Raw genomic sequence first — 23,707 nt, forward strand, 5'->3', positions numbered from 1 at the left:
TTTCATATTTTGACAATTGCAAAAGAAGAAACAAACTAAGACTTCTTTTATACAAATGTTTATTTATCATTGAAGTAACTGTTGTGTTGTGCATATAGCGGAAACAAATGAGTATTGTTAGAGAAACTCTTTAATAAGCAAACATGTGTTTATGAGAATAACTGAGTATCCCAAACGTAATTTTCAAAATTTAGGTAAATCTGTTATCAGTTATGATCTATTCATAAGATGTTTTTCTTCAGTTCTCACCTAAGCTTCTTTGAGTATCTTGTTTGTAATTAACTGAAATAAAAACGATACTTGCTGTAAAACAGGAACAACATGTTGGTATGTATATAAAGCAAATTCATTTCACTTGCAAAACAGAAATTGTAATATAAATACAATGAAAACCTATTACATAAACTCTTGAAAATAAGCATCTTTAATTTAAGCCACACTTCTTATCATTAAAGTTTCCAAGTTTGCTAAATAAAAGCATTCATTAAACATTGACAGCTTTTATGTTTTCTATTCAACAGCAGAAATATAATTGCAAATAGATTAATTATATTTCTTAAAAATTTGGTTATAGTCAAAATCAGACAATGTCTCAGAAAGTGTATCTGTAGTGAAAGAGGGGAAATATTCAGAAAATAAATAATATAAATACTTCTATTCTTGAAAAGAATAAATAAGAATATTCTTTCAAAAGAAAATACTTTTAAGTTTTTACTGCTAGCTTTTCTAGCTGTTGTTCTTCTACCTACACTGACTCCCATCTTTAAGTGAAACAGATATTAAGAATCAAACACAGATTTGTAATATTATTCTAAGGCTTTCCAAATAATTACAAACCCTCAGTCATGGAAAAAATGACTTATCTACACTTTTAGTACGTCATCTTATCATGATTGGGTTGCCTGGAGGCGGTAATGCCCTTTAAGAAAACAATTTGCTAAAAGATCTTCTGACAATCTAATTTAATATTCATATTATTCACCATTTTCCTGGCAGTATTGCTGGTATGGATTGTGGGAATAACATCCAATATGATGTTACAGAAAAGCATATTTGTTTTGGTAGCTGTTCAGATGTAACAAAATACTTTTGAAGGAATTCAGTGCAGTGCAGATACATTTTGATGTTTTTTAGGGTTTCTATAACCACACTTACTGGCATGAACCTTTAGACCTCCACTAGTTGTCTTATTGCAGAAGGAGCATCAGGTGTGAATTTGGGTATATGATAAAGTTTTAGGTCTATAATGTTGCAGCTGCATGACTGCAAGATTACCTCGGTCTTACGAACACAATGTGCCATCTCTATTTTCCCCCACAGGGACACTGGAACCCAGGCTACTGCAAATAATGATTGGCCTTAGAATTTTTTTCAAATTTTTAACGCTTCTCCAATCGGAACAATAAAGTAACCATATGCTTGTGTATGTGCATAATCTGAGACCTGTTGAAAGATGAACAGATTGAAATCATATTACCCCTCTTAAACTGTAAAATTGTACATCCTCATATGTTCCTAATATGTATTTGTCTGTGAGAAGGAATTTATTCATGTGAAATACTACAGATCCAGATATTTACACATAGCATCATTGGGTAGAGAAATAAATTGGAGAAGGTTTTTGTCTAGTAGACAAATATTGCTACAACAAGCTCTGACATGAGATCTGGCTGCTCTTGTTTCTGTTTGACTTGCAGGCCAAACAGTAAAATACAAGTTCATGACAAGACACTGTGTTTGATCTACAGCCCACGCAAATGACGAAGGTTTGTCAATTGAAAGTGAATTCTAAGGAAACTAATGACTGCTTTCATTCGTAATGAAAAAACAGGAGGACAGGTTTTAGTATTTATAAATATTCTACAAGAATAGAATCAACTTCTTTTGCTCCCAAAAGTTTAACTCTCCCCCCTCTCTGTTCCTAACCTTCACCTCATAGCTTAAAAGCAAAGCATGTGTCACTTTCTGTCCCATGTTGGAATGTATTTGTATGTCACTGCCCATAACAACTCCTAGCTGGTTAGGAGTAGATAGTGATGACCTCTCGCCCTCCTCCTCTCACCAACATGACTCTTTCCAAACCCTCGGTTAGCACTTCCAGAAACTCCATATCTGAGCCGTGAATTAAGGAGTTGAAAACAAAAGCATAGGATTTTCACACCCCATCGTTATTACTGAGGCCTCATGTGTTGTTGTTGATAGGAATGGCAAAGGATACAGTTTTCGTCTCCATCTGTATTGCGTGGTGGGCCTGGCATGTTGAGCAGCACTAATCGGGCATCGTGAGATCTGTTAACTATTACTTCATTAAGTTTCACAGCTGTATGCATACGGCGCACATTGGACTGATCCCTAAAAAGCAGCAAGGGAGAGTTTTATTAGTGCTACAGTAAAACTGTTGAGATAATTAAAATCAGCACAAAAATAGTAAAAGAAAATGTTTAAAAAAAGTGTAATTAGTCATTATAAAATGTCCGGAGATGTTTGAAAATACAAATGGCTCACGGTTTGAGGCTCATGAGTTCTCTGAAGTTCTCAGGAGCATTGTTTCGGTTTCGCCTTTCAGCCTCACACTTCTCTTTGGTCCAGGTCATCTGGACTTTCTCTGGAGGAACCTCCATCACATCCTCCTCTTCATCGGAGTACAGACTGCCCATACGCACCAGTGAATGTCTGTCTTTAACCAGCTGGGCCTGTAGGTTCCATGAGAATGTTAAAAATATGAAACAAATTCTAGAAGAGGTATATCTCTCTCTCTTTCAGTCCCAACATACCTCTCTTTGTCTTTCTGCACTGGATAGCCTCATTTGCCGTAACATCTGGGACCTTTGCTCCATCATTAGTGTTCTTTCATAAGTGTAAGCTGAGATATCACTGTCATGCTGAAATCCCATTTAAGAAACATGAGTTGGTAATGCAGATGAAACACAATGTTTTGCAAACTTTTTATATTTTTCCATATTTTTTGGTGTGGATGACATGAAAACTGCATCAAACAATGACAGACTCAAGGTTCCCACAAAATGTGTTTTCTGCACCTGCTTTCAGATATATGGCTACAAGGTTTTTTTTCCCCCAGTGGACTTACATTTGCATGGTTAAGTCATTTTTTTTTTTGTCTATTATCTATGTTTTTTCTTATCTTGCTGACAACAACCACTCTGTGTTAGTCTGAAGCATATCTGCTTTATTGTACCAAGGTAATCTAACATCCTGTTTGTCGTTATCATAAAATGTATTTCATTGGACTATTTCCTACCACTAATGAGTTACTGTGTGAGAGGAGCCCTCACCATCTCCACCACCTCCACCTCTGCCTCTATTCTCAGCTGGTACAGGAATGTGGCCAGGTCTTTCTTCATCTGGATGCTGTTGTCATCCATCTGGGCCACAGTGAAGATGCGCATTTTGCATTTTCTCCACACCTAAAATGCAAAAGTCTTGTGATCTTTTCAGCGCATTACTGTGAAAGTAAAGCTGCCATTAAAAAGTCAATTTAAGATCAGAATTTGAAAGACACTGGTCATACACAAAATGATGGTTTGGGAGCTTTGAAAAAAAATCTCCCCATAAAACTACAGTTAAATAGTTAACTAAATGAATAGGAAGTGTTGTTCATTGACCTTGTGCTGTTTGAGCAGGAAAGGCAGCAGCATCAGCATTCCTCCGTCATGAACAATCCACCACACATCAATGTTCCCATCTGTGAAGCGTTCATGGTTGCTTGGATAAAACGACACATTTTTGGGGACCATCAGGGCCAGGTGGGCAGCTGTTGTGCAGCGGACTGTGTCTGGGGCAGAGAAGGCAACACACAGGCTGTGATATTTACATATGTCATTACCATTACTGCACATAGGGCAATACAGTCTCTGCAGACTCTCACTGCACACCACAGTTTATCATGGAAGTGCTGAAATGCATCATAATTTAGTGTGGTAGATTAAATTAGGAAAGTGAAAGGAATGTTATACTGACTGAAAACTGAACACCAGCACTGTGGGAAAACTCTGCTCCAGATAACTTTTTAAATTTTGTTTCTCTTTAGCTTTAGTGGAGAAGACTTTTTATATATATGGGATGAAAAAATACTTTTAATGACTTCAGAAAAAATAAAAACACCCAAATCAATGTTTGTTCTCATTATAACACTGCCAAAAAGACCAAGCTAAAATCCCCACAAAATTGCTTACAGTGGATAAAAGGAAAACCAAAAACTTTTTGTCTAAGATATTAAAATGCTGAAGAAAAAGCAAAATGATTTACAGATTGGACTGCTAAACTGTGGAAATACTCTTACTGATAAAGGTTTTCCAGGCTCGAGGGTCTTCGCTCTGTCTCCAGCCGTATGGCCAACCCATAACCACGGTGTTGTGTTTCATCCCACCCAGACCGCAGGACTGGATCAGGTGGGCTATACCTTCTCGTACCTTAGTTGCCACAACAACTTGACAGAAACCTTTGACCCGCTCAATCTCCATCATGTTCTTAATGGCCTAGAAGGACAGTTGCACTTATATTAAATTTTAGCTCATTTTAGCCATTGCTAATTGTTATCCAAGCTCAAATCTTTCAAAAGTAACATTTTCAACAAAATCTAACCAAAAACAGTAATTTGAGGTGATTAATGACTTGCATTAGCATACATGCTTATAATTATAAACAATATAAGAATAATTAAACCACCTATACAAAAACAAAACGTCGTATGAGCATATCAGAAAATGTTAACTTCTCCACTCCACAAGAGCAGTGACATACAATCCAGAAAGTTACAGAAACCTTTCCACCTTTTACCTGTTCAGCTGCTTGCATTTCGCCATAGCTGTCCAAAAAGTTTCCCTGGATGACAGAGCCAACGATGGTCAGACCCTTTCCTGCCTTTAGCTGTGAGGCGAAGGTGAGCATTCGTGGATATTTCACATGGAGGTCCTCATCTAGCTTCAACAGAACCAGTAACTGTGGCCTAAAGAGCACAAATGATCAATCAACGTACCAATATCATCCCCAGTAAACACAATTACAAATTGTTAATTCTAATAAAATTAGCCAGTCAATGCTATGAGAGAGACAACATACTAAAAGCGTGTTAATCAGTTTGGATTACTGAATCACAGGTTTTAGGTGATATGTTGTTATTCAACATACCTCTAAACGTTTTACATGACAGACTGATTTCAACATAGGTATTTCTACATATTTGCACGTTTCCAAACTAAGATGCAAAGGAGGTATTCTGATCCTATTCCTGAACCACCTCAACTCTTTTTAATGTGAAGCAGGAACAGCTGTACTCCAGACTTCTCTGGATGATAGAGCAACTGTAAAACGTGAGCTCATTTCAGCCGTTTGTACCCGGGATGATGTCCTTTCTGTGGCTGGTCTACAGATAGGCCAGTAAATTGAAAGCTTTGGCTTTATCATTCCACTCTTTTTTCACCACAACAGAGGAGCAGTGCTATAGATGAAGCCCTGAAGCTTCGATTCGTCTCTGCTTCATCCTACCACCACTCAAAGTACCAAGACACTTTGAATCCCTCCACTTAAGATGAAGAATGACCTGTGACCTGAAGGAAACAGTCCACCCTTTCCAGGTGGAGAACCATTTCCTCAGACCTGGAGGAGCTTATTCGAAGTTTGGCCACTTCAGACGTGGCTGCAAATTATGCCACTTCACACTGAAGATCAAAGCCCTCCTCTTGGTCTTACACCTTGAGATTCTGTCCATTAACACCACAAACAAGGCTGGTGAGCAAGAGTAGACATAGAGTCCAAACCACACTGAAAATCTTGCTTAGAAGATTCTCACCTTTTCTTTCACATCAATCCCTATTAAAGGACAAGGTTATAAGATTTTCAGATTCAAAAAACAAGTGCTGGGTTGCATGAATTCATATTTTATGTCCCTTTCTTTGCTTTTAAGCATGTCAGAAAAATTTCACTGTTGTGTTGCTTATAGAAGAGAACTGCTTCTGTGAGGTTATTGTGAGATGGAATGTAAATTTTCTGAGTAAAGCTGTTCTGCAAATATGCTTTTATCATTCCATTCCCCTTGAATTTTTGCATAGATAAATTAAACCTATATGGTTTAAAAGTTTGTAAATTAAACCTACAAACGGTGGTTTTAAATGCTCTTTTTCTAGCTGTACTCAAAACATAGATTCATATACTGGCACACATATTGGTAGTTAACTTGAATCTAAGGGATTGCCCATGAGCACATCAAGAAAGAAGCTGGAGGAAAACTCACAAATTTCAGATTGTAAAATGACAGCTCTTCTCATTGATCCACAGTTTACTGGCACATGCTGTGGTCGAAAATTAGAGAGATGGCTTTTGTTCTTCTGAGTGGCAACTTGTTTGAAAAGCCAGTTGCTATTTGGATGTGCATCTGAGTTCTTACTAACACTTTCCTACATACTTAAAATAGACAGACAGGCAAAACAAAAAGCACTGCAATAAAACTGATGCTTGTAGTTTCCTAGAATCTGGACACAAACTTGGCAGACTATTTCACCAGGACATACAGGTAATTTTTTTTTTTTTTAGAAATAGCATGAAGTTGTCAGTTTCTAATGATGAATCATTTCGGTTCTCTCCTGCGGTTGTGGTAATACCTCCAGTTCTTGGTGTGGGGAGGTCCAGCTTCCAGCCTCAGCAGGGCATAACGTGCACCACTGAGAGACAGTCCTCTTATTCCATCTCCCCACTCCTTCTCTGCCCTATTTTTACGTAGTAATTGAAATACAAAAAAAGATTGAGGAAATAAGTTGTTGTCAGCTAGAGATATGTAGCAGTCAAACAGAAAAAAACAACCATTTTAAGAATTCAATTTAGTAGAACATTGAGTCAAAACATACCCTTGGTATTCAATGTATTTATAGATCATTCCTGCAATGCCCATGGCCACTATGGCATAGTACCAGGAGGATATGAACATGAGAGCCAGACACATACTCATGCCAAGAAATGATAACGCCCTGCAGAGGTGATCATTTGGTTATATTATAACGGGTGTCCTTCACTGAAGGTGTGACAAAACTTCTGCTTGTAATACAAAATCTGATTGTTGCAAAGATCAAAACATTGCTAAATAAACTAACCAGTGGTAATATTTGAATCTTGGCCTCCAGTTGGGTGTCCGTAAGAGAGTTTGCACTGCACAAGCCAAGTTTACAAAGAGATAGCACATCAAGAAGAACCTGGAGAAAAAGAAAACATTGTCAAAACAAACATTTAAATGAAGTAATTCACTGGTGTGTCTAAATAAACTGGAATATAATTGAAAATTAATGTATTTTATATTTCCTTCCATTCAATGTTGGATTAATGTGACTGTTTAGATCCTTGTAAGAATAACTATATTCTTCAGTAAAACCATTTGTGACTAAACCTCTTTGAGAATATTGTCAAGGACAACTGCCAAGAAAGCCTCTTGCTTGCATATGCTGCAACAAAACCATACCATAGCTTTATATCAGTCTTAAAATCTTTTGTGTTCTATGTCATCATAACACTTTCTGAGAATTTTGCTGCAAGCCACAATGGCAGAGATGGACGGAGTTACCTAACTATATCATCTAAATGTATCACCGTGTGTATTAACTTTAGAGCATAAAAATAATAAAGCAAGGTTTTTGATGATATTCTTATTCACTGAGTGGCTGTACCTGATTAAAAATATAGAAAAATGTCACTGATGACGGGCTTGTTTGTGGGGAATCAGTCAAATGTTTCATGTTTGCTTACATGGACAGGATGGGAGCGACCATGTCCAATGAGGCAATCAGTATCCCCAGCTCAGCTATAAGGCCAGTTAGCAGCAAAGCCCACGTCGGCTCTCCATTAGCCTTTCCGTGACCAAACACCTAGGCAAAAATAGACACATTTACATGCAGTAATGCAAATCACTTCTTGTTTGGTTCTTTAACATATTCTAATACATTTACAGATAAGCTTTTCCCAATACAAATATTTGTTCCTTAACATACTGACAGACACTGGGAGATTTATTTTAGTAGAATATGAAACAGGAAGTGAATAATTTTCTGCACCCTAAGGAAGGGAATAATGTTGTCCTTGGCAATAGCTTGTAGAAGCCGTGGAGCACCAGTAAGGGACTGCAGGCCCGCTCCAACAGTAGAGAAGAAAGAGCCAATGACAATAACCCAAGGAGATGGCCAGGAGAGAGTGCCAACGACAAGGTTCTGTTGTACAGCATTTCCAAATCTGCAAGGAAGCAATAACTGAGTATGATTGCCAATAATGACCCGGCCATTTCTGCGGTTTCTTTTTTCATATTTAATTGTAAGCATTCACATATGGTACTGAAACTATAAGTACTTACTTGTCCCTCAGGACTACTCCTTCTATACAGGACCCAAACAGGACCACAGAACTTAAATCTAAACAACATGATCAAGGATTGTAAAATGGCACATGCCTTTTTGCAACTTTATTAAGTCAGCTTTAATATTCTGCTTAAGAGTAAACAAGTGTCTGATAACCTAAAGGATACAAACAAGAGAAGTAGTCGTAATGGCTAAAATTGTTCCCACTGGAATGGACTTCTGAGCGTCCCTGAGATCACCAGATCTGTTAGAGCCTGCCATGATACCTGCAGAAAAAAACCATGTAACCTTAGGACATTTAAAACATGCTACACAATGCCCCCTAATGGCTGATACCAACACTTCTGTGTCTTCCCAGTGAACACTGTAAACAAGAAAATAGTCTGTCTTACCCGTGGCAGATGGGAAAAAGATCCCCACCAAAAGTGTGAAGGATGTAGCAATGTCTGCCGACACATAGTTGACAAAGTTCTCTAAGGGACTATGAGCATCTGCTGACCGCAGCCCTGCTTTTTCCAAGATCTCCCCCTTCTGTAAGTAGTTGCTCCACATGTTTTCTATCACAGCAAAAATATATTTTAGGGAAAAATGGTGTCACATTAGATCAACACATAAGGTCTATATTTTTATACAGCAAAAAAATATATATATACAGTATATCATGGTTAGATCTTCAAATTCGACTGCACTTAATATAGAAAACAATTCAACTCAGTTGCATTTATACAGCAAATTCAGGTTATTTAGGACATTTCAAAATGCTTTACAACACAACAAAATAAATAAAAAAACAAGCAAAAGTTCAACAATGAAACAATTTATATAATAATGTAAAAAACAAAACAATTCAAAAGCATGTCCAAACAATATATAAGATATTTTACAAATGAAATTGTACAATACTCAATAAGCTAAATAAATTATTTTTCAAAACAGTATGTTTTACCATTGGTTTTGGTAGAAGAAGAATGTTATCAACCACAGGAACAAAGAGGAATTATCTTGACATCCAGATAGAATCAGATTACAATACTGTTATATTTTCCTGTGCTATTTCCCTGAGGATTCAGATGAAGATAGAAAACATCGCATCCAAGTCCAGAACTGTGAGGAACACCATTCTTGACTTTTGAATGTACAAATGGTTTATTATATACAAGTCCAAACCAAATTCTCTAAATGAAATATTAGCTGGACCACTTCAAAGCAGCAACTCCACATATGCCTCAGTTGCATGTTGGATTTACCTCTGATAATCCCACTGCCCAGTCCAGGGATGCCCTGTATCTCTGTCACGTTGTTCTGGATGAAATAGTCATCACACTGAGCACTGCTCAAGTTCCCACCAACGCAGAACCGATTCCACAGTTGACTGGGCTCCGTAATGTTCCCCTTTACCTCAGTTTTAGCACATACATCAAAGCCATCTCTCACCAACGTCCTGTTGCCCAACATGCATATCCTGCAGCAAGAGAACACACAGAGGACAATTACTTACACATTTTTAAAAAAAGAAGGGAACAATACTGACACTTAAAGACCTAAAATTGTTATTCTATTTCATGGTTTACATGTAGAAAAGTGCAAGAAAATAGCACTTGCTTTTCTCATTACAAACACATGATGTTAAATAAATGTTAAGTCGCTAAACAGATCCCTCAACTTCCTTCTCAGACATGTCTGTTTTCACAGCACTTACGGGAATTTTGGTGGATGCGTCATGGATTTTATTGCCCCAGCATAGATGGAGACAATTGAGATAATAACACAAGCCAGGAAAAGGGATGCCAACTTGTTGACATATTTGACCCCCACAAAAACCACCACAGCCATGAGACTGAGGCACAGCGTTCCGTACACTCGCATGTTGTTTAGCAGGGCACTGTCACGGCCAAGGTGATCACTGGAATGAAAAATAGCTGCCTGAGGAACCAGATATTTCTGAAACAAAATGACAACAAGTAGGTTAATACATACAGCTTGCACAGGATTTGTAAAATTAATAATATAAAGCAGACAAAAATAAAAAACTGCACAGTATTTTTTAAATTCAAACTCTTTTCCCACTCTAAAAAAAAGAAAGAAAAAAATACAATACCAGCAACAGGTTAAAGTATGTGTTAACAATTATAGTAATTCAATGAAAACACAAAACTCACAAATCACCTTCATTCAAGTGTATAAAATTCTGCAATATTTACTCCAGATTTTTGGGGTGAGTGATATGACCCTTTGCATAACAAGTTATCCTGATACAACAGACCACTTGTTGGATATTTTGTTTAGCAAAATATCCAGCATATCTGCATCTTTGTTTTTGAAAACAAATATGCAGATCCAGTATTGGGGAATTCCCCCATATATCCAGGAGCTCCGACAGCATTTAGCACGAGGAAGCAAATGGCAACAATTTAAATTTCTTGGCATTAACTTCCAGGGAAGTAAACAAACAGCATGTATTTCTACACGCTAGCAGGAAACCACTTTCTGACCACTAACTAACTTATGTTAGTGCCAGTAACTAACATAAGTAGCCTTTTTATCAATCTCTTCCCAAAACAAAGTCATTTCTATTATACGTAGATGCCAGCTTCAAACACTCTCCTGATAGAAGGCTTCCTTTAAGTGATTTTTTTATTGTATTTATGTTAAGTGTAGAGACTCTCTACCACCATTTCTTTATTCCTTTTTTTTGTACACAGAGACTGGTGGAAGACATTTTATTACTCATTTCAAACCCAATTTAATATGAAACATTAGTAGAAATATAAAGGAGGAAATACATTGTAACAAACTAACCAAGAAGATTTCAATGGCTCCAAGAATGTACATTGCAGAGGCAAAGGTGGTGCCCAAGTAGAAGCAGAGCCCCACAGCTCCTCCAAACTCAGGGCCAAGTGAGCGTGAGATCATGAAATATGCTCCTCCAGCTATGAAAGAGAAGAACAACTGTCAGTCTCCAAAGGTCTTTCTATTTTACTTGATTTTGTTGATACAAGGTCTTTTGTCCTAAAGTAACAGAACATGCAAAAAAAACATTTTAATTGGCATTTAATAGTTTACCACAACATCAAAGGAGGAAGAACTCAGCAGTCTCCCCTCCATGTAGTGGTGTTCATCACCACCTTTTTCTCTACCTTTTTTCTGCTAAGCTGCAGCTAGCACAGCCCGTCATTAATGCTCAGGCTAATTAACATGTCCATCAATGACTGCAGATAAGTGGATTTTTCTGTAAGTTGCTTCTCCACCATTAGCACATTTAGCAGCGAGTGTATGAGATTGATTAACCGTGCTAAGATAATCCTCCTGGCTGTGATTGGTTGTTTTTGGTAGGGACAAATCCGGAGTGGTGCATTTCTTGAGATGGTAACAGCAGCTCAGGGAGGGGGTGGAAGAGATCAATCTTTTCACAGAATTTATGCCTCGCAACATACTGTCAGGACATTTAGATTTATTCATCTCCCATTCTTGGCTACATTGACTTTATCTTCACTTTATATGCAAGGATAATAACTGAAGGCTTAAGCTACAACCCTCAAAACTATCAAATTATGTGGTGTTTTTTTATTTTTATTTTTTTTACTTTTTGCATGTTTATTGATTGAAGAGAGAGGACAGAAGCTGTAGCTTTAAACTTCAGCAAGGGATAAAAGAAAAATATACTAGGCACTGGCATAGAAACAGTATATTGGTATCATGTTGTGATCATATTGTGGTATCATATTGGTATCATATCATATTGTGAATGATGTCATAACCAACATGTATTTTTTTAAGCTTTATTTCATACAAATTATAGGAAGTTAATGAGAATTAGTCCAAGTCAAAATATTTAGGTGGCAAACTATGACCATGAGTCAAAACATTTAAACCTAGCTGAACTGAGTTTAGTTATTTTAAAGGATGTACTAGGACATCACTGCAAACAGTTCTCCATCAAACAACTCCCAAGAAGTAAGCAAAGTTGCACTTACAAAATATGCAAAACATTAGGATAGCGTAAATCTATTACTATTGACTTTTAAAAGAAGGTAAATAGACCTGGAATGTTTGTGTTTTACGCTTTACCTGGAACAACACCATTAGTAGCAATGGCACTCATAGATATGGCTGTTAGCATTGTCTGTAAGAGAAAGAAGAAAATGTTACATTAGAGCATATTTCAACATAATTTGGTGTAACTTCAAATCCTGATAGCTTTTCAAGGCAAATGTAAAAGTTGAAAACACACTTTTATGAAGGTGGTGACAGCAATGGCCAACATAACACACATTTATGTCCTATGGACTGAGAGTGAGGATGATGGTCAAAAAAGTATAGGAAATGTCAAAGTGCCTCCCAGTTATTTGGTTTACACCAATAACTGCACTTCAGCGCACTCATGAATCTCCAGTATTTGATGACACCATTGTCATTGGATAGTTAATGAGTCTGCAAACACACAGGAGGTTGATATGCAGGACCAATGGTCCAAGACTATGGTGATTACAGTAGATGTCTGGGAAATCACCTTCAGTCCACTCCTCAACTTTTTTACATAACAACGTGTCTACCGTAAATCCCTTCTGGTTCTTAGAACCACCCTCAGTCTATACTTGAGATGCTCATCATACATACTGTAGACATTGCTCAGAAAAAAGCCCAACAAAGATTGTACTTCCTCCTTTAAAGAAGTACAATCTGCAACATTAGGTTCTGTTCATCTCTGCAAACCCAAACACGTTGGAAGCAAAGCAGTTTTTACTTTTACTTTTGGGTTCACGTTAAAGGTTGTTATTTACACAAACAGAACATCACAGAGACAGTTCCTTCCAACAGACTGTTTCTCTGATAAACATTTAACTATGAAAGTGCTTTTCAATAATATGCATATTTGCACTGATTCATTCTTGTACTATTATTTTTGTAATAACACAGTATATACACATTTACTTAAAAATATAATTTTTTCAGTCCCCATATATAAATCTGCATTTTAAATTTCTATATACCAAGATCAAAGTGGAACCAAAGTCATAGTCTGTGTTTGTATGCATAACCTTGATCACATTCTGGTTCTTGGTTTGAAATAATGGTTGTGGTTAACTTTTTAGGTAAAGGTAACTGTGTGTAGACATTGCACATGTTCATACTAACACATGAGCAGCACATCAGGACAATCAGAAGAGACTGTATGATGCCGGCCATTCCCACAATCCAAGTGAGTCGAAGGAAGAGAATGACCCCAAAGATGTTCTGGAGACACGGCAGGTAGACGCCCATCAGAGTTCCCATGTTGGGGGACTAGCAGGGCGACAGAGATGGGGAAAGACTGTGCTGAGCATGACATTACAGGAAACAAGTGTGGGTGATCATTAATATTGACTGATGTACTTTTAAAGGTCACTCAATCATGTTATCAGCACTTTGCATGTATTTAGGTCTTACATTGACCCTGTCTAACTGAAGACTGCCCTGTTTCATAAGCAATCTATCAACAAAACTTAATAACTTGAAAAAGAAAGCACAAAGTCAGCCAACAAGAAAGTTCAATGTTTCAGAGCCTACAAGTTCTCCCTGTACACATAACACAAAAACAAAACTTGTTTCCTGACTCCTGACCTTGGGGGTCTTCCTCCGTGAGGCCTCAGCACTTTCTTCCTCTTCATGCTCCTTGGCACCCTGTGTGATATTGGTGTAGTTGACCAAGCGGCTGAGCAGAGAGGAAACCTTCGGCCGGATGTCAAGCTCTTCCTGGAACGAGAGGTTGTCTGAGACTAATTTTCTGGTAGATTAATTTTTCTCTTTAAATAATGGACATATTGTACGGAAAAAGCAACAGACCTCAAATAATGCCAGGTTTCTGTCATAGAAGTCGTTCCTCCTGCCAGAGGTATCAGCACTGCTAAGGAAAGGGCTATCCTCTTTATGATTCCCATGTCCTGTCAGAGTGTAAGATAAAAGTGAAGCTTTTAGACTGGACAGAAATTGTTAGAAGGAAAACTAACAACGTATAACAACAATTATTGACATAAAATACTGTAACAGTTGAAAAGAAAAGTTGATCAATTGCTTAAAATCTGCACAAATACTGATATGATGTGGTACTCAAAACAGAGGAAGCTTCACATGATAATCACTTAAAATTTTAAAGTCCAGTCAATCAAATTACAACAATTTTTACTACTCTGGCATTTCTTAAATTCTAAATTCTGCATCTCCAATGGGGCAAAAGTCTCACATTTTATCTACAGCTGTACTGTGTGCTTTTGCATGCTAAAAGACAGATGCCATTAAAATGTGTTGTTTGTTTTAGTCTGCAGCAGACATACTATTTAAAAAAAAAAAACATCAGTTAGGCAATTTTGCTTTGAAAACATGAGCTCAAATAGCATGAAAAGACGGCTTTACAACTTTGTCTCTAAATCACAAACAATTAAAAAAAACATTTAGCTTGCACTTCTTGAAATTTCAGTGTTCAGACTGAGAAAAAAATCGCATTACAGAGATAAAATCCAAATGGAAAAAATTAGGCTAAAAAAACACAAGCAGGTTTCTTTGGTTAGTAATTAAAAATGGAAAACAAATCTCTTTTTATAGTCTTCTCTTCCAGCTTTTAACTGTCACTGTTCATTTTAATTGAATGATCTTAACAATGTCCATGAAGCAGAAACACAATTCACACAGCAAAATGAAAAATAACGACCAATAGCACAGCAAGTCCAGGTGATAAACAGGCAACTAATTAGATTCCACTTTCATTTATTTTTGCTTTTTGAGGAAAGAATCAAACAGAGATAATCACCACTGCTGGGCCAATTATTGTACACAAAGCATTACGGCAAACTTCACCCACCCCCACTCACCCCCACAGGCATCCACCTCATTACCAAGAAATTACCTAACCTTTAAATTATTAGACTTCAACAGGCTCTGTCTTGAAGGCTGAATTAATACTGCAACTAAAAACTGGCCAACTTACCGAGGGGGCAAGAAATGGAGAAAACAAGTATTCTCAACTGTGCTGCATGACCTTCAAGGCCGGTCCTCGCTTACCTGTGCTCTGTGTCCCACTGCTGACAAAAATGCTGTGGGGAAGCATAGCTACAGTATGTGCTGTATGCAGTGTGCCAGAGAGTACCCTGTGCTCTTGCCTGGGGAATTGTCGATTTCTATCCAGGACACCCGGTCACCCATAGCGAAAACTCACTCAGAGGCTTGATCTAACACATGGTGTACAGACAGTGGGGAGCTCTAGGGTGGGTAGAGACGTGTTCTAATTCACATGAATGTTCAGGAACAGGCATACATAAATAGTTGTGTATCGTTATTTTAGTCATTCCATTGGATTCAGTTTATTTATATGGTTCCAATTAACAACATATGTGTCGGATGGCAGTTTACAAAAAACTAAACAAAACAAAACAAAAAATCAGTCACACCACGACAGATATGCAGCTTACAATTTTGTAATGTGGCATAAACCGAAGATTTAAAGCAGTTTTTGTGTAAAAAAACAAACAACTCCCACGAGGTTGAGTTACTTTTTGTTTGCATAAAACAGAAACATTATCTCCTCTTTCCATATTTATCTCTTGACAACACAATAATAAAATGCAGGCTACACTCTTAGAGACGCATGCAAACAATATCAGACTCATCTTATGAGAGTACTTTCTTCTACTAGTTGTTTTAGTGTTGACTACATTGTTTAGGCCAAACTGTAAAAGTGACATGTTATGGTTTTTTTTCAAAAGTATTTCTGCTCTCCCATAAAGGCAAGATGTTTTGTTTAAAAATTTGTCCTGACAACTTATTTTTCCTAGCTGAGTTGTGGATCTCAGTTCCCCAAGAGTTACTAGAGGTTTTCCTCTTTGATTGATGTCGTGTCTTGTCTGTAAAATGTCTTAGTAGGTTTGTCATTTTCCATTAATCACTTTGTTATTAGACAACAGATTAAACTGCCTAACATATACAGAGTTTTGGATATCATGTTATTAGCCATCATTCTTCTTTTCCATAACTTCATCTGAACTTTCTGCTATATTTGGTATGTTTGACTTTATGTGTTCACTAATTTTCTCTTCCTCTACAAGACCTTCACAAACCAAAACTTGTTATTGAGCTAAAATTACAAAAATGATCAAATTTACAGCTCCAGTAACTTCAGACAGCAATAGGTTGCAGTTAACTTTATTAATGGCTGTCAACCATAGATGAATACATGACAAAAATAAAGGTTCACAAGGAAAAAAGTATGTGCAATTTCTTTTTGTCTGATAACTTTTAGCTCTCCCATAAAGGCAAGATTGTTTTGTTGCTGTTTTTAGATTGAACTCCAGTCTTTGCATTCAATATGGGAGGATAACAAATACTGATCTGCAAACACAGATAAATAGTGCCCTCTAGTGTGGTTTGAATGTATTGCATTGTACACAAAAATGGGATGGGGCATGATCTTTCTCTTCTGTTCAGAAATAGATGCAAATGAATAAAGGAGAAAAGAAACAAAGGACCAGGAAATAAAGTGTGTCCACACCCTTCCTACCACAGCGTCCTATCCATTCACAGCTTTTCAAAACATGCCGTTGTTCGATACAAAACCAGCCTTATGTTTTATGGGCTAAGGAGGCAGCAGGGTTCTCTAGCTAACATACTAAAGGTCTAATTGGAAAGATTAAGTCCCCTTTTATGAATGCATATAGGAGTTATGCTTTGTGCACAGAACAACAATCTCTACTCAACATATGTCTACATGTATTACACAGCTTGCCCAAAATATTTAACAGCCCCAACAAGGAGATCAAACCCCATCTGGGAATTTAATCATAGATTCTTTGCATGTATACTAGCATCTGGGAAGAGGATTTTAAAAATTCAAGGGAAATATGCATATTTATTTTTAATTAATCATAGCACCACAGCCTGTGTTTATTGTTAGTGTTTAGAATAGAATAGAATAGAATAGAATAGAATAGAATAGAATAGAATAGAATAGAATATACTTTATTGATCCACCATTGGAACTTGCTTGGCAAGAAATAATACAAGCAACTAGAGCACTACAAAGTCTTTTAATGTTCAAGATGCTAGGAGTTTATCTACGCTTCTAAAATAAGAAAAAAAGGTTTTGATTCTAAAAGGTCCAACATACAGCTGAAACCATTTGACCTACACCATATAAAAATACATATGTTCAGTTCCAATAAAATACTTAGAAATTTTGGTGATAAAACTTTTGCAAGACACTTTTGGCCAAAATAATGAGAGAGATCATTTTTAAGGCAATTTGTATTACTATTGATCTCAGACAGTATGAAAGAAAGTCTTTTTATATAGTGTATGTAAACCTCTGGTTTCAACTATATTTCTATTGATTGTCTTGAACAAAATCAGCAGATATTATGGCCTTACAACAATTTAATAAAGTATCAGTGCTTTACAAAGGTCAAGGCGAACAACTTTCAAAGAACATTACAACTTCATCTTACAGTAATCTGTTGGCACTGCTTAAAATGGATGGGAAAACAATATCATTTCCATAAGCTCTAAGAGTTAAAGAAAAAGAATCCGCTTTGCTAAATCTTCTCTTTGTGCAGTATTTAAGACTTTAACAAATTGAGGCAAAAATGTCAAAGCTCAGAACACTTCATGTGGAATGGTAATGCTTATGCACCCTTAGAAGAGGCACATTTATGTAAGTGTGCACGCATACATGTGTGAACACGCTTTTCTCTGACTGAAAGGTTTCTGAAGAAAAGACAGCTCTCATTTAGACTTATGTAACACTCATTTGCTATGATTAAGAGTAATTGTAACGCATTCATAATTATGTCAATTACAAGTAAAGAAATTAAGTACTAGATACATTTATTTGGATGCCTCGTAAAGATGTGCAAAAGGTCCTTAAAGAAATTAAACTTGTATCAGACTTAAATTTTGAAAATCCAAATTAATGTTTGCGCTCAACGCATTTATATTCAGGGTGGGATCTTCCAAAAAATTTTAGCATGAGAAAGATTTCTTATATAATCAAATAAATAAATAGTTAAAAGGGGTGCCAATAAATGTGGCAGACACAGAATGAGCAGAAAGGGCTGGCTGGTAGAAAAATCTGTTTCCTCTCATACTGCTTTATGTTCACTTTATTTGCTGTGTTTAATACACTACCTGACCTGTAAGGAGGAATATGTGACTGTGACATTGGACTGAGAAAACATATCTAAAAGCTATGTTGGCTATATACTACTTTATAGATTTAATCTTGGGCGCATTCAATTAAAGTAGATGTATTGATTGATATACATTTATTTTACAAGGGTTTCTTTTTTTTTTTCCTTTTTCTTGTTCAACTGTTTGTGTATGCACATGTGTGTATGTATGTATACATGAATAGATGCACAGATTCATACTACAGTAGTGTTAATGTGGATATGCTCGACACAATGCTTGTGACATGTCTGGAATGAAAAATCAAATCAACCTTATTTGAACAAAACCTCTATAAGCATTAGAAAAAACAATACAGAGACCTAAGACTATCAAACACACAAGGCAAAAGTACAATCAGTTTTTTTATAAGTACATTAATATTCAAAACAAAAATAAAAAAGAAATGACTTTGTTCTTGAATTGATTTTAGTATTCTTCCCATCTTAGCCTGTGGCAAACAAACAAAATAACTCTGTTTCAGCAGTACACCCTTATTAGCTGTAATCACTGTTTCATGCAGGGTAAAGCCTAAGCTGAACAGAGGAATGCTAACCTGCTGTGCCTTAAAGCAAATCATATCAACTTTGATGTGCTCTAATGATGAAAAAGGGATGGCAGCTCCATCTGATCACCTCAGGGGGTGAAGGTGGGTGGAAAGGGGAGCATGGTACTCTAGCACAGACTTCTAAAAAGACAAAAATGAACTAAATGAGGATGTCAGTGTGTGTAGATCTAACAGATAAACAAATTGTGGCCTGTTCATGAAAATGTAATGTGTTTGGAAATTGTCCAGGATTTAAGATTTTATGCTTAATTTGAATTTTATTTGTGAATACCGCTGTCACAAACAGCACAATCTACTTGAGGGATACACTAAAACAATGTTTTTGCCTTTGATTTAAAAGGCGTAATTAAGCAACATTTACTTTATAGTTAGATTCTACACTGTTCACAGATAGACTGTAGCTACATTCTCAAACTAATGTCACTAAAACAAAATAATAATGCAAATGTCAACAAACAGTTCTTCTTCAAATCTAATTATGTAGTAAAAATAGCTCAATATGTTTGTTTACGAAACATATACCAAAACCAACATCCAATTCAGTAGTGAGGCTGACAGTTCATGCCATTTTTAAATACCTTCGTAAAATGTAGGTGTTTAATCTATATTGTACATGTTGACAGGTAATTTCCATTTGCAAAACCAGCCTTCATGTCACTTACAAATAATGAATGGGATGATCTAAAGAGATGGAACGTTCTACAAAACAATACAAGAGAAGCTCAAATTTTAGGTTCAAAAATCTCATCCCAAACCTGGAAAAATTGAGCTAACAGGGATTGAAAACCAACTCCACTTTCATAGAAATGGACAGGAATGCTTGACTGGAAGTGGCAGAAAAAAGCTTCAACATCTCTGTGGAATAATCAGCAAAACAAAATACATATCTGAACATGGATCAAGTATCAGAATTTTCAAGTATGTCATCAATTTAAACTTCAGACACGAAAAGAAAATCAATATGTGGCGATGGGAGAAAGGCAAAGTCAAATCCAACTTCCATTTCTCTCATGAAGGAAAAATGGCAACAAATTAAAAGATAATGGTGAGAGGACAGGAACCTGAGGTGGCCCTTTGTTCCTAACCATCTTTAGTCTCACAAATTTTGTTCTGTTTTTCATGCAATCATTAATTCAAGTAATTGTGGAGGCCTGTGTTTTCCATGCAGGCCTCTTGTGTGGAAGACACGGGAGGCCAATTTACCCTGCTAAGCAGGCTAAATTGTGTTAAAAGCATTGGAGAAATCAATAATCATAAGTCAGACAAGGCTGCCAGCTTCGTCCGGGTGACAGTATGTACAAAATTAATCATCTAATTTATGGCTAGGGACAATGAATCAACTATACATCCTAATTAATGGAATCAATTCATAATAGTCAGTTAGCATAACATGGATGTTTTTACACTGTGGGAGAAAGTTGAACCCTGCAAGAAGGCTCATCTTAAAAGATGAACCATCCATAGAGTAATGGATGGAGGGAGGGATGGATCAATGGAGGTGAGAATAACAGTTCCTGGTACTGTTATTTGTTCACTAACGTTCACTAAAAACATCTGAGGTCTTCATAGAAGAGCTGTATATAATTAAATTAAATTGCACACAAGATGGCTATATTTACATATGTTTTCAAAGCCATTGGGTAGGGTTATCAGAAATAAGAGTCCTGAATAATATTGCACAGTTCAGATTCCTGAAATTTAAAGTATTGTATTAATTACCATTATGTTGTGAAGGCTATTCATTTTTTAATTAGACTGAGATTTTTGCCTACAGTATTAACTGCATGACTGATCAATTAATTAGCTTCACTGTTGGAGTTTTTTTATAAGAGTCTTTTTCTATACTCCCAAAATATGTTGACCAAAATCTAACATTTTACTACAATATTCATTTGCAGTAATATTTGTAAAGAATCCTCTTGAGGATAGTAGATTTTTAAATGCTTAACTGCTGAATTTCATGTAGAAGATGATGATGGTGTAGGACAAGGAACAAACTTTTAGTTGAAAAAGTTGTTTCCTGCCAGCAGAATTAAAAGGAAGCTATAACTATTCTACTCAAACATTTTAAAACATAAATGCCACTAAATGTTAAAAACTGCAAAACTGTTTTGATAATCAGTTCATTTATCTCTGCCATCTTTACTATAAACAGTGACAACATTTTTTAAGTCTTTTATGTCTTTTGTGTGCTCTGCTTTCTACACATGACAACGCAGCAGGAAAGACCAGTAGAAAAACAAATAGTTTCAAGTCCTAGTGCTATTTCAAGGGATGCAGTTCAGCAGTGCAATAACCACAATGTCGGTACTGCCCTTTGCTCACAGAACTGAGTTCAGTGCCTGGAACAGACTCCTCACTGTGTCACTTCCTCCATGAATTACACGTCACACTCTGGACAGCGACTCATAGCATCTAACACGGTCAGCCACCTATTCCTGCTGGGATTCATGCAGAATGTTCCCTTACGTTATGCTGATTTTAATCATCTGACCACATTCCCACCCATTTTTCCATACTTTTAGGAAAAAGTAAGAAGTGAATATTGTAATCATGCATACAACTACTCCATGTGCAAGTTCCAAACATATGCTTTGTTTGTGTTAACATCTATAAAAATAGAAAGTGTAATAAAATGTTTCAATTCAAGCAATACACAAACATGATGCCTTAAGATTATTTCTTGAGACTCTAATAGTACAAGAAATTTCCCATAACTCAGTTAGAAAGCATTATGATATCAAGTTTGCGTATTTTGTGGTGTACTACAATGTTTGGCACACATAGACTAAAAGGCACTTGTCTCTCTGTGCTACTTGCAGTGGGAGGCTTTCATGCATTCCAGGAATATACAAGCCAACAGCTGAAGCAACAAGACCTAACATGCTAAGGTCTCAGAATTCAAATAGCAGCTAAAATAGGGGTAATTTCATCAATGAAGCATTATAATCTTCAAAATCAATCTACTCACATATCTACAAATCTACATATTTATTAAAAGCTTAGAAAAACAGGTGACTAGTTATGTTTTTAAATTTCAATTCTGGTCCATTTCATGTTTTCAATGGGAAACAGTTCACAACCAAAAACACATTACTATAACTTCAATTTTATGCTACATGTCAGCGAGACAGCTTGTGTTCAGCCCATCCTTAGGGTAACTGGTTGCCTTATTTAAAGGCCACGCCTTTGTGAGTCTTTCACTTGGAGAGAGACAGAAAAAAGTGAGGTTTCTCTGGTTTCAGCCCACATAAACAGACGCTGCTTTCACAAAAAATGAAGCAAAGTAAAATAACCGTCTCCAGAAGCTATCGTCTGAACTTCTTTCTCCTCGTCTTTCATCTGTTGTTGATAACTTATGTGCTAGCCCTGCTTCTTCTGGGTCAATTCAAGTGAATGACAGCCAAGACATGCAGAGAGGCAGAGAAGTAAAGAGGGGAGAAATTTGCTCCTGTGTTGTGAGCAACCAATCTTTTCTTGTGAAAAGAGATCCTCTACTGGCACAAAGAAAGCCCCATCTTTTGTGCGAAGATCTACTTCAGTCCCACCCCCAATGTGTGTGTGTTTTTTTCCCCAACAGTTCTCACCACTTTTGTTTTTCCTTTGTCACAGCTATATGCTTGCATTTCTGTTTAAGTCCAGCACTATGTGGGAAAAAAAAGAAGAACAGAACATTAAAAATGTTCTTTCCAACTTTACTTAAGGTAAGTTGTGCAAAATAGATCTGATTATTTTAGAAAGACATTTTCCGGTCATAAAGTATTGCCATGGTAACCATTCAACCAGATGTTCACAAAGCTCCCAAGACAAGAGTTGACTTGCTTGTGCTGTGATTTGTAAGTAAAGTAAAGTAAAGTAAAGTAAAAGGGTATCCATTTAAAGATAGATCTTCAAGCTGACTTTCCATCTCAGTTAAAAATAAACTATAAAAGTTATGAGACTTACCATCAGCACCATCTTGATGGTCAGGGCAGTCCTGTCCAGTGTCCCTGTAATCAACCCAGTTAATCCCTTCCAAACTGTCATAGCTGGATTGAGCCTGATCCTTTACTGGTACGACTGTGAAGTGAGGCATGTTTTCATTCCTCTTCTTTGCGCTTTCAGCTCAAACTCAACTTAGTAGGCTAACTGTTAGCCAGCCACACTTCAACTCCCACTAATGGCAACTACATTCCACTACACTGCGCTCACTTCCTCTGAAGAGCATTATCATATTCCCCGCCCCCGAGCCAGCCTCTGATGGGCTTTTTTGTCTGTGCTCAGTGGCTCTGGAGGTCTGGGGAGAGGTGCATGTTAAAAGAAACCCCTTCCCCAGAAAGAGTGACATGGCACTCAGGTTTGCTCTGAGAGGTCATGGATACATTTTAACTCCCGAGTCATGCAGGACGATGCACTCATCAGAGAAATAGTGTAGGGTGACCCCTTCCTGATGTCTCTGTGTCATAATGACAGCTAACAGGCTGGCCTCTGTCTGCTCAATCCAGCACATCGATATTTTTCTGTTTTCTTTCCCCAAAACACAGGCTGACGCATTGTAGCAGCAAGGAATGATGGTTAAAAGTTAAAAAGAATATTTAGACAGCTAATTAGTAGAGAAAGC

General features: G+C 36.8%; 1 protein-coding gene across 1 annotated transcript; it reads right to left on the reverse strand.

Moving 5' to 3' along the window:
- Positions 1 to 42: 42 nt before the first annotated feature.
- On the reverse strand, positions 43 to 23,286 carry slc12a4 (solute carrier family 12 member 4). The gene is made up of 24 exons (XM_005812990.2): positions 23,053 to 23,286; positions 14,175 to 14,272; positions 13,953 to 14,084; positions 13,488 to 13,634; positions 12,420 to 12,474; positions 11,151 to 11,281; positions 10,051 to 10,292; positions 9,599 to 9,813; positions 8,744 to 8,908; positions 8,519 to 8,617; positions 8,348 to 8,405; positions 8,055 to 8,229; positions 7,750 to 7,868; positions 7,104 to 7,202; positions 6,861 to 6,980; positions 6,618 to 6,722; positions 4,798 to 4,966; positions 4,301 to 4,496; positions 3,624 to 3,793; positions 3,294 to 3,425; positions 2,775 to 2,882; positions 2,506 to 2,693; positions 2,219 to 2,352; positions 43 to 2,112 (listed from the first exon to the last, which is right to left on the reverse strand). The coding sequence occupies exons 1-24, from the start codon at positions 23,180 to 23,182 to the stop codon at positions 2,021 to 2,023; spliced, it is 3,279 nt and encodes a 1,092-aa protein (XP_005813047.1). The 5' UTR covers positions 23,183 to 23,286; the 3' UTR covers positions 43 to 2,020.
- Positions 23,287 to 23,707: the final 421 nt, after the last annotated feature.

The sequence above is a fragment of the Xiphophorus maculatus genome, chromosome 4 (assembly GCF_002775205.1).
Source record: "Xiphophorus maculatus strain JP 163 A chromosome 4, X_maculatus-5.0-male, whole genome shotgun sequence".
Lineage (NCBI taxonomy): Eukaryota > Metazoa > Chordata > Actinopteri > Cyprinodontiformes > Poeciliidae > Xiphophorus > Xiphophorus maculatus.